This window comes from Perca fluviatilis, chromosome 10 (assembly GCF_010015445.1).
Source record: "Perca fluviatilis chromosome 10, GENO_Pfluv_1.0, whole genome shotgun sequence".
Lineage (NCBI taxonomy): Eukaryota > Metazoa > Chordata > Actinopteri > Perciformes > Percidae > Perca > Perca fluviatilis.
This window is the reverse complement of record NC_053121.1, coordinates 16,633,246-16,648,730: the sequence shown is the minus strand read 5'-3', so window position 1 is coordinate 16,648,730 and position 15,485 is coordinate 16,633,246. Positions and strand designations below refer to the sequence as shown.

General features: G+C 40.8%; 1 protein-coding gene across 4 annotated transcripts in view; it reads left to right on the top strand.

Annotated features, from left to right (window-relative positions):
- The window catches only part of gria3b (glutamate receptor, ionotropic, AMPA 3b), an 86,198-nt gene that overhangs the window by 26,125 nt on the left and 44,588 nt on the right, over positions 1-15,485 (top strand). For all 4 annotated transcript variants that reach the window (XR_005640433.1, XM_039813028.1, XM_039813027.1 and 1 more), the window contains exon 4: positions 14,517-14,704. Coding sequence is in view for 3 of the 4 variants with exons in the window: in XM_039813028.1 (XP_039668962.1) it covers positions 14,517-14,704 (188 nt within the window). In the remaining variant the exon portion in view is untranslated. The remainder of the gene's footprint in view (positions 1-14,516; positions 14,705-15,485) is intronic.

Below are 15,485 nucleotides of genomic sequence, written 5' to 3'. Positions count from 1 at the left end.
TATCCATTACTTTCAGCTAATTATTTCAACTATTTATCCATTACAAATATTTTTTAACTTCTCTGCTTGTTTGCTAAGTAGTTTTCATGCACTCTCAACATGTACGGTGTTATTACTGACTCATGTTGGTAAGTGCCGTAAGCTAATAGTAGCTGGTAAGTTACTGGTTATTGTGACATTTACTGAAATGTTCTGAAGATCAGCATCAATTCATAATTCCTTTTGGGATTTTTACTTTACAGAAATATATGTATAGGTTATTTATAATCATCTCATATTTGTTTAATTTTTAGGTACTCCCCAATCTTTCCATGTACCCTCTTACGGCTACAAAAGTTTACCCTAGGGTACAAGTACCTGGTTGGGCATTACTGATCTCTTCAACTCTTTGTTCACTCTCAGTTACCAAATTGGGAGTCAATAAAAGATTATTGTCTTCAAATCCATTATGTTATTGATCTTCGGTGATCTTATTGTCTGAAAAAGATGCCTGACATGTTGAGAAAAGTCGCTAAGTGATCTCTGACCTTAAATGTAAATAATCTTTACACAAGTGAAAAAAAGACCAAAAGCATGTAACAAAACACCCCCAAAAGCAGCTGGTTCTGACAGATTTCTTATTTTAAATGAACAAATAAACCCACGTGACATATGAACCTCAAAGCACCTGTTGCTTTGTATTATTTTCTTCAGTGGCTTTTTGCCTTTTAATTTGTGTTTGATAAAAGCATTGATCATCCACAATACTGAAAGAAACTTTGCAATTATTCTCCTAACTCTCCTATTAGGGAGGGAAAGCAGTGCATTAACTAGCTGAGTTCCACCAAGAGGTTTTATTCAGTCAATAGAAAAGATTAATTACAGCCACACTATTCATTTGGCTCTTATATTGGGCTGGCAAAAATGCTTTTAGGTCTTAGTGTTGTGCTTTCAGTCAGAGAGTGATGGTCCATGTGCTTCAGGCTCAGATGTATTGGAGGGAAATGAAGGTACAATTGTACCCTAAATGCTAATATGAGAAAGCTCTATGAAAACAGATGTTATAATAATGGAACTGCACTGGAAGCAAATGGAGCTTCCTGTGGCACTGATATACCAGCTTAATCATTGGCTACTCTTCTTTTATCTGATGTAAAATATTGTCAAGGTACCGTGTGTGTGTGTGTGTGTATGTGTGTGTGTGTGTGTGTGTGTGTGTGTGTGTGTGTGTGTTAATACATGTGTGTGTAGAGAGAGATGAAAGGTCCAAACTGATATCACCACTCGTTCTTTTGAATCACTCCCAAACATCACATATGGCTCACCAGGAAAAACTGACAATCTCCGCAACTCTCCTTCAACCAAATCTTCTGTTTTCCTCCAATCCTTAGCTCTCCAAGAGTGAATATTGCTTTTTCTGTCCATTCAGTTTGCATCAGCAGACAAATTTCCCCTTAAAAACCTCGAGCTGTATAGGGTGAGGGTAGATGGACCTTGCCCTTTCTGTTCTGCCGGTCAGGTATGGACAGATAATTGCCAGGTCTGTGCAGCAGAGACAGATGATTACAGGCTTTATTGTCTCTCCCAGGCACAATCAACCCTGATTCAGCAATCTCACCTCTACTTGATTTATGAGTCACTCTCTCTCTCTTCTCTCTCTCTCTCTCTCTCCCTCTCTCTTCCTCACACCCCTCTGTAGTGCGTCCGTATGCTTTTAGCTTTCTCATGTCCCTTCGGTGTCTAACTTACCTTTGAGCTAGCTGTGACTGTAGTGCAGAAGTCACAACCTTTCCTTCCTTTAAATTCTACAGAGTGGTCAAGAATAAGACGACTTATAAAACACAAACCACAAGTGTGCATTGTGCAGTTTATAATTACAATAGTGGCAGATTTAACGCTCAAAATGTGTGCTAATTTTAAAACAGTTCAGACAAAGGTAGAAAAAAGCATGCTGACATCCAGCTGACTTCTTAATGTTTCCAGCCAACTTTAAAATGAGAACCCTGTGAAAAGGGGACCCTGTGAAAAGGGGTCATGAATAGGCACATGATGCATTATATTATATAGTATATTATATGCTAAATCACTGAGGCTAAAGCTCACATGTCCCAGTGTAGAGTTAGTTAGAAGGAACACCAGACTACTATTTTGTTCTTCCACCCTGTTTAGCTGCTTAACTTAAATACTTCTTGTTCATGTTTTCAAACAGTATGTAAGCATTTAGCCACCATAACGCTAGAGGTAACGTTTCTGGATTGTAGACTTCCCCAGATCCAATAAAGAGCAGGACAGAGCCGCTAATGTTACCCTAAACTCTGATAGGATCGAGGACCAGCTTCCACTTTGTGGGTAAATAATGCAACATTTTGTTATGCAACCTTGTTGAATACTCGACTCTGATTCTATATATGTACGGTTAATGCTGATTCTCGCAGCATTATACTATATGTCATTTAAATCTGTATAGCAGACTGTTGCTATGGATAACAGACCTTTGCTACGTATAGGCCTAGCAGACCGGTGACAATCGTTCTCTCACCACCTAGCTAATTGCTGCCGCTCGGCACTGGGTGCTACCCGGGTCGAGCTTCCTTGGGAGATCGGGGCTCACATGTACAGTAGCTCACATCGCTGATCACAAAGGGAGAGAGAGGGTGGAGGAAACGAAGAGCACTAACAGCGTTAACGGCAACAGGGCATTAGTTATTTAGAAATGCTAATAAAGGACACAACTGTCCAAACACTTTACGTGCCTAGTATGGCTCTAAATTTAAAGCTTGACAAGCCTGCTGCCTGCCATGATTGGTCCATCACTGGATGGGGGAGGGGTTTAGCAAAGGGTCAATTTAATGCCTGCCCTTCAATCATCGCTGCTGTTTCACTGCTGCTGCTCCATCAGTGTCTACATTGCTCCCCTGCCTCTCTGCATTACTTTTATTTTGTCAGTCTAGTGAAAATCCAGTTCACCTTGAACCAAGCAGCAGGACAAAAAAAATCAAACATTGCGAATGAAGATGCAAACTGATGGAGTCCTCTGACTGTGGGAAAACACTTATATTTTCCACTGACATTTAGTGAATACCGATGTGCAGAGCGCAATGCCAGTGATATTTTGTGGTAAGACCTAGAGCTGCCACCTCTTTATATCCATGATGGCGTTGTGAGACACAGGATTTTAGCCCGTCTCACAATATCCATCGCCACACCAAGGCGTTGATGACATATGAGTAACAATGCCGGGTCTCATGTCGTCCCGTTCCATCATTCCCTCTATGATCAATATTCTGGATGTGATATAGTTAGGAGGAAAGTGATCCAACACATAAATGCTGCACTGAAAGCACAGAGCCATTTACTTTTATCATTTAACTGCTGACAGTTGAAATAGTGTTCGATGTCATAGTCTCATTACAGCACCAGGAAGTCAAATGTTCTTTGAACAAAAAACCTGCCAGGTGGAAGCTGTATTCCAGCATTCTGTCCAAAATATCTCCAGGGCATTTCTTTCATTTACTTTGTCAATATTTCCAAAGACTCCAACTGCTGTGGAGCCAACTCAGCAAACTTATCTGCAACAATAAGGTGCATGGTCAGTATTGATCATTAGAGGATGCTGCATTATTTGTAACCACAAAGGGAACAGCTTATTATAAAACATGAAAATATGTGCAAATTCTGACCTACTAGATAGTCTCCAAAGTGTATGCACTCATTAATACAGTATTTACTGGTGTCAGTTTTTGGTCACATTTATTGTCAAATGTCCTTAAAACGTTGATATTGAAATAAAATGTTGTATGTAGTTTATAGAGAAATAAAAAACATCTCATAAGCATGTCTTTACAGTGTTACTGGTTGAACTACACCACATATACTGTATATACAATGTTACTTGCTACTTAATTATCACTCAGCTGTCTCCCAGACAACAGTCTGAACCTAAACCTAAATCAAACAAGCCAGTTTGGGTTTCTCACATTGGAAGCAATGACAACAAACTCATTAAAAATATTTTTTCTTCTATAAACAAAATACAATTCTCTACAATCCAATCCACTCGTTTTACAGTCAAATATATGGTTGCAGTGGTTAACGTTCTTCTGTATGAAATGTGCTCCAAAGCAACTCAACGCCAACTCGAAATCATCAATCAAGTAATCAAGTTCAAAAAGCAAGACACAAATTCAAGTAAGATCCCCAGGCCAAGCACCTACAGAGTGTAGAGTAAGAGACTGATCAACTTGGATACAAGTTTAAATAAAAGTCTAAATAAATAGGTAGCCAATTTTAATAGTGGCAGGCAGGTTTCCCTCCACACTGCAACCTTTTTACACTGAATGTTTTTATGACTCCGCACCGGCGACAGCCGTGGCCGGAGGCATTATGTTTTCGGGTCTCATTCTTTCCCATTCGGGTCCCCGTCCCATTCTTGTGAATGTGAAATCTCAGGAACGTCTTGAGGGAATGCCTTCAAATTTGGCACAAACGTCCAGATTTTGTTCGTCAACGGTCATGTTCACTGTGACCTCACAAAATGCGTTTTGGGCCATTACTCAAGAATACCTACGCTAATTATGACAACATTTCACACAAATGTCTACTAGGATAAAATGATGAAGTGATGACATTTTATATCCAAAAGGTCAAGGTCAACTTCACTGTGACATCATAATGTTCTGCAAAACTGCTTTTCTGGCCATTATTCAAGGCCATAACTCAGGAACAGAAGAGGAGACATTTGGTCTGACACTGAATTGGTGACACTAACCTTGAAACTGGTAATTTTATAGGTCTTCTGTGCTGCCGGGTTGAAGATGTGTGTGAAGCAACCACGTTTTTTTTTTTTAGGATCATTTTTAAGTTCCTATTGTGTACTGAGGGTCAGAAGGTCTTAACTGCATGTGACGAAAATGACTGGAGTGGAAGCAGTGTGACACTGACAGAGGACAAGCACACACTGCTGACGTGCTGCTTGTGTGATGTGGCTTTGTGTAGCATTCAAGTCACATGTGGTAACAATGTAGTCAATGTATCAAACAGTAGAATTTAGCTTTTCAGCATGCTCAGAGCATACAGTTTACTATATCACTATGTAAGCTTAATGTGCAACTAATATAAATCACTCAATAAACCACTGAACCACTCCCACCCAGAACTAAAAGATCTTAATATTGTATTTCCTTTTCATTTCATGAGCGTTTAAAGGGCCAAATTTCCCTCCTTAGATTGTTATTTCAATTTGAATCTATTAGTTAAACCCTTTCAATAGCAGCGCTAATGGCATGCATCTTGTCTAGAGTTTTAATTTTCACCAAGTGTTTTTGTTCAAAAAACAGTGCAGTCCAGATTGAAGTCTCTGTTAAATAAGTATACAGACAGTATACAGAGTTTGTACATGTCCTTGAATTTTAAGTTTTAAGCAAATTTCTTAAATCATATGGAAGTGGATGACAATTCTGCCTGTGTAATGGCTGCTAATGTCAGCAGATGAGTAATTATTATGATATAATTATTTGCAAGCATGCTAAAATGTAAAAAGAAAAAAAGAAATAAAGAACTATCTGATTGATTATGTTCTGATTGCATCAATCAAGACCACTTGGCTTTGAATTAAACCCCCATAACTCACCACAGACCCTGTGGATCAGCTGTTAGACAGGCAGACAAGATAACTCCAGCCTGGCCCAATTGGCAGAGTGAAGTGCCAACAGGGCCAAGAGGCTTGTGGATGGGAGGATTGGATGGCCGCACATAGTTAGCCTCATTTCTTCTAGTTCCTGCCAAGCTACTGTAGATAGCAAGATAGAAGGACAGATATGAGGGGGGGCTGAGGGGCAATCAGTCAGATACACTGTAACTAAAGCGAACCTTGCTCCCTATTCTTCAGCAATCCCTCTAATTGGCTATCCAGAGACAGTTGCCTTTGTTCCCTAAAAGAGTCAAATAATGAATGCCTCCCGCTGCTCTCCTGGATGCCTTTGATGGCAAACCAAATCAAGTCTGTCCTTTAATTTGATTGGAGTCGTTTGGCATTGCTCTTACCGTTGTAAACAACATAACAAATCAAGCAATGTGATACACTACCAAAAGGAATGTCCAAGCTCCAGTGATTAAACATGTGAAGACAGGCATGAAATGGCTATCCCTTTCTTCTTCTACAGTGCATAACCAGTTAAGAAGGTGTGGTTTTAATGTGCATTGTCATTACTGTGCAGATGTCTGGCAAAACAAAGTCATATTTTCCTGTGTTATCCCACAAACCGTCAGCTGCTTTTCACCCTTTCAATTTGTAATACAAGTCATTTTTATGCCATTTGGACACATTTCACACAAATAATGTTTGGAGAAGTGCAATATTGTCACCCACAATTGTTGATTTATAGTCTCTGCTCACAATGTGAGATAATGAGTGTGACACTGCAACCATGTCTATATCATAGACCGCAGCTTGTTTCCTTGGGTTTGTGGTCTCATGACAGCCACTATAATGGCACATCAGCTGCACCCAGCTGAGACATCACACACGCATGCACGCACGCATGCATGCACGCATGCATGCACGCACGCACACACACACGCACACACACACACACACACACACACACACACACACACATACACGCCTCTTGTGCTTTAGTGGCCCTCTCCTTCACGCCGGCTTCATAACAACTAAATTATGCATGCATAAGGAGAATAAATCAGCTTGGACACGCTGACAAGAAAGGGCACATCAGAGAAGGCATAAAATGCACAAGAAAAATAATATTAAAGAAACATGGATGAAGCTATGCATCATGGCATTTTCTCGCTCTCTTTATTTTGCACACATAAACTGGTATCACTATCCAAATATACGGATAGTCCAACCTGCGCTAGCAACTCGAGTAATTCAGTAGCCCCTTGAAAAAACTAAAAGTCAAGCACCTGTGCCTTTAAAAGAAGTGACATGAAAGCCATCGTCTGTCACAATAAGCACACAATAAATCTCTATGCTCTCTCAGTGTCCTCTTTTAACTGAACCTGGAATAAAGCCATTTTACCACCTACCCACTGCTAGCTTCAGCAGCCATGAAATTACTGCTGGGAGCTTCTTCTTTTTTTTCATTATAACAAAATGTCCTGGCCTTTGCTTCATGCTGCCATAGTGGATGTTGATTGCTTTGATGTTACACTGTGTCACAGGGCCAATTTGTTTGTAGAAACAACACATGAAATATACATGTCATTTTAAAGAGTAAACACAAGGGTAAAATAACATTTGGACTTGTTTTCATTAAAGTTAAGCCTCTCTCTTTTCTTGTCATTTTCCCTTCAGCCACAGCTGCCCAGAGAGTTTTGTGTAGCCCTTGATCAATCCATTCAGACGCACACATACACACACGATTGTATGTGTGTGTTAGCTGTCCATTCGTGTATATGTGCTGATACGTCACAGTACGCGGTGTGAGCGAGAGAGAGACCAGGGTACAAAGACTGACAGGCAGAGATGGAGAAGCTCTGAAAAGTCTGTGGGTGGATTTTTACAGTGGAAAAAGCGCAGCTCTCCTCCCTCCTGCGTGTATGCACTTCTAAAGATACAGACAGCATGCTGCTTATGTTTGATTTGACATGCGCTGTCTTTTTGATTAGGACTACACTTGGCAGTGAAACAGTTTTTGGTTATATGCCTACTATAAACACCACATCAAAGCCTTGGCTACACAGTTTTGGGCTACTTTGTCATTCGTGCCATGGCGATTGCTACGTTTCTACCACGGAGGTAAAGCTTCCTTCTCCCGTGGGCAGTGAGAAGTGGAGGAGCTTATACTGTAGCTGCGGCTATATCGTTTCTTTCCTCCTCTGAATTACATAAGTTGAATGGACCTGCTTTTGAGTCTACCGTCCTCTTTTAATTGCCAGTAGTTAAACACTTTCCTCAAAGGCACCTCAATTACCATGTCTTTACAGCTGCTTAGAGATTCTCATCTCATTCTTCATCAAATCACTGATTGCCTGTTTGTTGCTTCTGTGTGGTTTGCTGGAGAAGTCAAGAGCACGGGTCATATAATCCCAGCAAACCATTTTCCACAATTTTCTCTAAATTGTGGGCCTATGCCAGATGACTAATGAGAGGAAATATAAAGCCGTCTTTCTCTCCCAGCCCAAGATTTTGATCTCCACTGCACAAACACTGCAGGGATCCTCAGAGCTCTGTGAGCATACTTCGCCCAGAGGCAAACACTCACCCGGCCCTAAATACTGTAAGTATTTATTTTGGCGTTCTCAAAAGACAGTGGCGAGAAAGCAACTCTGGGAATATTTATAAATTAGAACATACATATAGATGTAGTTAATGAGTGAGAGAGTGAGAGTTTGACAGCTGGAGCATTTTAAATAGACATTTTTAGTGTGCTCACGGCACATGGCGGGGGGGAAGGAAGCGGTTGTTTTATGAACCCCTCGACATTTTCCAAGTTCCAAGGCCACTGAGTTTGCTTGGATTTACAGTATTGAAACATGTTTCATCCAGTTTAATCCAAGATTCTTGCGAATTTTGCCAGTGTCAGGGAAGATGAATTCCGGCCTGATGTCATATTCCATATTATAAACTATTAACATGATAGAACACAGTAAAAGGTTTATTTCTATCCAAGTTTGCAGACTAATTAACCTTCGTACACGTGTGCACCACAACTGCATCACAGCACTATCATCACTGTAATGAAAAAACATCTAACACTATTTCTGGGACACAAGTAAATAACATAATAATATATACATGACTTTAGCATAGTTAACTGACAATAACTATGCTTTCTAATTCATGCTATTTATTTAAATGTACATGGACATCAATTTAAAGGGATACGCCACCGTTTGTTGAAATGGGGCTTATCACGGTCTCCCCTAGCTGTAGATAGGTGGGCCAACGCATTTTTTGTGCATGCATTGTTTTAGTCCGGTGCAACACCGGCAGCGCCGCCGCTAGTTAGCTTAGCATAGTGAATGGAATCCTATGTTGCCGGTTAGCATGTTGTGAGTAAAAGTGAGCCAACAAAAGACAACCTAAAAAAAACCAACCTAATTACTTGCACTGAGAAACACATCAGAAATGTAATCTTTAAAAAACATTGTCTCTTTCTGCAGTGTTATCTGTCATATTAATATTTTCACACCTTCCTATAGTGGACTCTAGTCATAAAGAAGGTGTAGATTTGCCAATGTTTTGAGATATTTGTCTAAAGAGATTTCTGCCTTCACCCTAGTACAGTGGAGGTGAATTACATTTTACATTTCTTCAAGTTTCAGAGACGGATATAAAAAAAAACTTGGCTCAGTACCACTAGGTGATTTATATACAGTACATGTATTAAAAATGCTGTATATTAATATGTTTTTTTTGTACTTGAACTGACCCTTTAAATAAATATTTTATATATTGTAGCAACATATGGCAGCAAGGAAATTGCTGTGGTATCTGTAAAGTTCACTTTCTGTCTTTCTCTGCAGGTGTTCGGTCCTAAACAAGCCAAACCCCACAATTATGAGTGGAAGCCATTATCTTGGGTGTTTCAATTCAGTTGTTTCTGATGCCCTCTGAGACCCTGCACGGTGCTCAGCAGGGCGTTTCGCCCAGCCAAAGACCCTCATTTACCAGAGGATTGGCAAGTTAGAGGGGAGAGCAGCAACATTTACTGTTGGCTCAATGACCACTGCCTCTTTTTCATGCGTGTGCTTTAGATTTTGATCCTTCAGAAATGAGTTCAGATCGGGGGGGTTTTGTGCCCTTCATTTCTCAGTATTGGCTTTGGTTAGCTGGTGGAGTCAATTGCTGGTGGTTCCCTTTACTTATTGTGCACTGTAGTGTAGTTTGTGGCTATTTATTTACTTACATTTCATTATTTGATTAGATTAGTAGATTAGATTTTGGATTGATGGATTAGTGTAATACCAACGATGACACAGTGTGATGATGCAGTGTAATGTAAGCAAGTGTTATAGTTGTGGCTCAGAAGCTGACAATCAGTTGTGGCTCATGCCAAGCTGGATGCTGGGAGAATTTTGCAATATGGTTTCTCTGATTTGCCTAGTTAGCCCGGATCAGCTGTGAGATATGAGAGGGGGGTTGTGAGTGAGTGAGTGAGTGAGTGAGAGAGAGAGAGATGAGGCCTGTGACACTCTGCACCGTACCCTAATGAGAGGCAGGGAACCAAAGGAGCTGGGCAATGAGATTAGATACAACTCAATTCAATTACAGCTGAGCCGCCACGGGTGACGCTTCAAAACTCATCCTGTTAAGATCCGGTTCACAGACGAAGAAGAGGACTGCAGCTCTCACTCAGCTGCTGTATGCTACACTGCCACAACATCTAATTCGCAACAGCTCTGATTTATAAGCACACGGGACGTCATTAGGCTCCGTCGGGATTTGCTAGCAGACTCTGCAATGTTCTGATATAGATTTAAAGGGAAATGCAGAAATAATTGAGTTTTCAACCATCGCAGCCGTTTATACACTGCTCCACAATATACAGAGCTGTTTCAAGTGTGTGTTTGAGATTAAAGAGAAACTCAATATGACCCAAGTTTTAGCTTTAACACTCCTCATATTCAAAAAACCCAGACACAAATCCCCCCCTCTGGCCTGCCCTCGCTGTTACCCCACAACCACTGGTACTCCCACTCTCTATACTTTCTTTCTGCTAATATTAACTCTCTCTGCCTCCTATTCACTTCAATGAAGCATGTAAAGACTGAGGCTGGAATTATGCTTCTGGGAAGATACATGTAAACATCTCTTCGGACAGAACGCAGAAAAAGGGGTTATGGGTAACGGTTACAACACATACATGCTATACTCATAGTCTGCATAAGTATGAAAAAAAACTCTGATGCGCGGTGTTTGGAAATGGAGAAGTCCTTATTTTCTTGTGCAATATATACACCACCAGACTAAAAACTGCAGCATTGCTCTCATGCATCGTTTGCAGTCTGTGAGGATGGAGAATGTTGACTTGTACTTCAGGAGTGTGGAGGGACAAAGCAACGTCATCAGTTTCTCACAAAATAGTTTGGGCCTACAGGGCAGCATTACTTGGTTTTCTCTGGAAAAAGGCAAGCGAATCAATTGACGTTATAATTACGTAACTGTACTTTTAACTTACTTACTCAAACAAGTGGATTAAGTTTCTCTATGAACATTATGCAACCCACTGCTGTCACCTGTGGCAGTACAGTACATATGTCACAATAAGTCAGAGTATTTGGTAACTACTCAGTAACTACTAGATACAAATATACACATTGTGCTGTGCTACACTGTCAGTGTGTGTCGGTGTTTACAGTACATAATGTAACTGGTGTCAGCGAGCATTACAGCATGTTAAAACTCTCCCTGTCTCAATGGCATGATTAGCTCTGAGGAGCATGATCAGCAAAAGCCGCGGCATGCTGCTGCGACTTCTGTACAGCAGGGGATTTATAGCTGGTGATAAGGAAATCTTGTTGTTGTCTTCCATAATTTATGGAGTTGACTGTATTACATTTTTAGATGCCACACAGCTGTGGGGCTCCTAAAGGCGAAGGGGTGAAAGGGATTTATAGCTTTTCTCCATGTTAGAAATAAATATTACCAGCATATACATTCATGAGGGTTCTCCAATGCAATTTAGGAGGTTGACTCCATTGATTGGCTGAAGCTGAAATGGACTCTGGCCCGAGAAAGGTGACTGGCAGCTGTACATTTATGCAGAGAAGCATGGAATAACAAAATTACGTTTTATTTTTTACTTGCTGGTGGAGATGAAAACGGAGCTGTCAAACTTGTTGCTGATGCCAGATTAAGTTTCGCTCAAAGGATTTTGTTCATTTTCAACTTTCGATCACTAAACATAAAGTTTTCTGCTGACTGTGGAAAAACAGGAGCAAAAGTAATCCATTTCTGGACAGACTATTTACCACCACCAGATTCCATCTCTTAATTTCCATACAAATGTAAAACTAGGCAGGCATGGAATCTTCTCTGAATCTTAAATGAATCCAATTGTTCCAACACAGTTCAGGGTTTGCTGGAGGCAGGAGGAGATGAGAGGCGCACAAATCAGCAATTTCAAAATAAAAGCCCTCTGTGATTCTAATCTGATTGACAGGACATTGTTTCCTTCGTTCACATAAGAGTTAGCATAATTCATGTTTTTCTTCTTCTATCTCAGATCTCGGAAATGAAAAATGAAAATTCCCAGATTGTATTTAGACACAAGATATACTCAAATGTATGAACCCCAAATCCCTCAAGCGTTCCACTGTGAACATTCACATTTTCTTTTGCCATTTCAAATCTTCTGAGACATGTTATTGTGTATTTCAAGCAGCACAGGAATCAACGATTGCACTGATACTTGCAGCCCTGAAACAAATGTCCACCCTATTATTTAACCCATATGCATGGCATGTCATACACCCAACGTGATTACCGTGTGTTAAAATGGTTCGTTGGCATTTGTACCTTTACCAGCCGTATTCTCGACAGTTTCCAAACCAACAGAGAGCATTTTGACCCAGTTAATCTGCATGACATCTCTTAATGTGAGAGGTTTTTATTGCTGGGAAGACAGCCATGCTATCCAGCTGGCTTGTGGTTGGTGAGGTTGTGAGCACATGCCTGAGGAACATGAATAATGCATCCGTGTTATTCAAACCTTCATTCTGTAACTTTTGCTTTAGGTAGGGGAGATGTGAGGAGGTATGCTACATGAGAGACTGCCGCTGCTGTGCTCATGTAAAAATGATGATGCTTCAGAAAAGCTTCAGATCTTCTCTTCACTCTTGGATTCCTTTCTTTTTCTGAGGAAAGTGTGGCTTTTGTCCAGTGTAAAAAAAAAAATAGTACATTTGACGATTTTATGCTTTTATGCTACACTACCTTCATGCCCCGTGGTGTTTCACGTCACATGTACAAGTGTTGCTACTTTTAACCACCTCCGTGACCCTGAAGCCATAAAGGGACTATAAGTGTGCCTTATATATAACACAGTGTTGTGCTACAGGTTATATTCATGGACTATAAGCTGAACTCCTTGGAGATGTGACCTGATAACTGGGTTACAAGATAACCTTGAGGTCTTGTAGGCTGATGTCTGCAGGCAATAGGCCATTGCTCCCTTGTACAGAAGGTGACACACTGTGCGTCGGTCTCCGCTGCTTGCTGTGTCGCTCGCCAAAAGATCACTCGGTGGAGATGTCACTGTGTGCTGCAGAGGCAGCGTCACCCTCGGGAGTGCAGAACCACGCGGCGCAGCAGTCTCAGAGCATTTACCAGTCAAGAAAAAGAAGGCTGCTTGACCATTCAGATGGAATGGAAGAGAAGGGAAATGCAAAAGCAGTGAAATGAAGAGAATCACAAAGTGGTTTTCTTGTTATACAGTAGCTGTTGTGTCTTTGGTCTCTATGCTGGCTTTGTTGGCTGTCTGCAGCCGGTTCATAGAGATAAGGTTGTACGGAGAAATGGCTCCCAGTAAAAAAAACATATGACAACGTTTACTGAGCACACTGCTGTTCAGACTAGTGTGTCAATTTGCATAACACCCAATCACATTTGATATTAAATATATAAATATATAAATAAATAAATCGTCTTATAAGATCTGTATATGTCCGAATGTGTGCCAGAATTTGCTGTTGCTGCAAGTTTTATTTTCTCCCTTTTCTGTATCAGTTAACCATACAGACAATGAAAAATGAATAGAGAGATGGGAAAGAAGCTTATTTTACATACAGTTTGCAATTGCATTGTCCATGGCTCACTGAAATACTAGCAGTGTGCTTGGTTTTCATTAATAAGCTTCATGTTCATTCTCCCCCGTTGTACATTGGAAAAGAGTTGAGCAATTTTTTGTTCCATCTTGCGCTATGTGCAATCTATCCCCCTAGAAATAGGACTACACTATTCTTTTTGTGGTATGTGATTTGACCACAGTATTTCTGAGCACTCTGTTAAATGAAAATATTTCACGTGTGAATTAATTATTAGAAGGGCTCATTCTCCATTCTTCTGGTAGCATAATGATCTCTCTTTCTACCACTGGCCTGGATGAATCTTTCATCGTCTTTATTTTTAAATGAGTTGGCACAATCCTCCAAGGAGACATAGGCTGCGATGTGTTTCACCACGCTGTCAAAGTTAAAATGTGGCTGAGCTAAGTGCCGTAATTTAATTGATGCCAAGCGCAATAACGTCACCCGCTGATCTTTTAATAATATGGAGATACGATTCCTGTCCTTTCATTTCATTATGATATTGCCTTCTCAACATGCAAATGTAAATTCACATTCGCTTCCAAACGGAAAAAAAGTCTAGACTCTAGATAATATTTTAGGGGGCTTGCAGACTTTGGAATGCTACTTTAGATTGTAATGAGATGGCCCTTTAACCTTTGGTTTTGAGAGAAAACCTCTCTGGAATAAATTAGCAGTCTCTTAACTCTTGCATAACTGTTGCTGCTGTGTGCCGGTCTCTTTTGTGTCTAATCCTCTGTGTCTCTCTCTCTCTCTCTCTCTAGGTTTCTCTATACTGCAGGCCATCATGGAGGCAGCAGTAGCTAACAACTGGCAGGTGACCGCCCGCTCTGTTAGCGGCACAACCGATGCAGCAGAGTTCAAGCGCATCATTGAGGAGATGGACAGGAGGCAGGAGAAGCGCTTTGTGATTGACTGTGAGGTGGACAGGATCAACACCATATTAGAACAGGTGAGCCTCGTACTCACTGCACATGTGCAAACGCCTGTAGATTATATAACCAAACACCTACGCTGTCCATCTAGCCCTTTTGTTGCCTCCTGCTTTTGTCACATAATTACCAAGTAAGTTTAATGTAGCCTACAAGGTGACAAATATTAAAGGGCAACTCCACCAATTTTACATGTCATTTTAGTAGTCATGGTGATCTGGAGATGGACTGGGAGACTATAAATTGATAACAAGAGGCACAACAAGTATGTGGAGCATGAAAGACATGATCGCTTAGTATGCAAGGAGGATCTAACAAAAGATGGTGTTGAGTTGCATTATGGGAAATGTAGGATCCACATTTTTGGAGCTTGATCCATACAGCCCTTTTAAAGCTGATCTAATCATTATTTTTTTTCTATAAACAACGGATCAAATGACTATGAGTATTGTGAAAGGTGTCGCTCCCAGTGACAAACCCACAGAGAATGATCACCCAACTATCACCCAGTTTCCCTCAGCTCTGAGGATTTAGGACCAGCGGCTTAACTGTTTTGGTTCACTCTCACTGCTCTCATTAGCTTCGTTTTTGGCCACAGAAGGCAGCTGTTAAAAAAGAAGCTCTAAAGGTGCCCAGCACCAATTGACACACTGACAAAGTTAGTGACTAGCTGGTGAGCATAGCGGAGGTTTTAGCAACTTAAGAGCCACGTTATTCCCTCAGGAGTTGGTGGAGACTAAACAGAGCTAAAAGAAGGGTAGCCTAAATATTGGACTCATGTTGCCCCATGGCTACTCAATG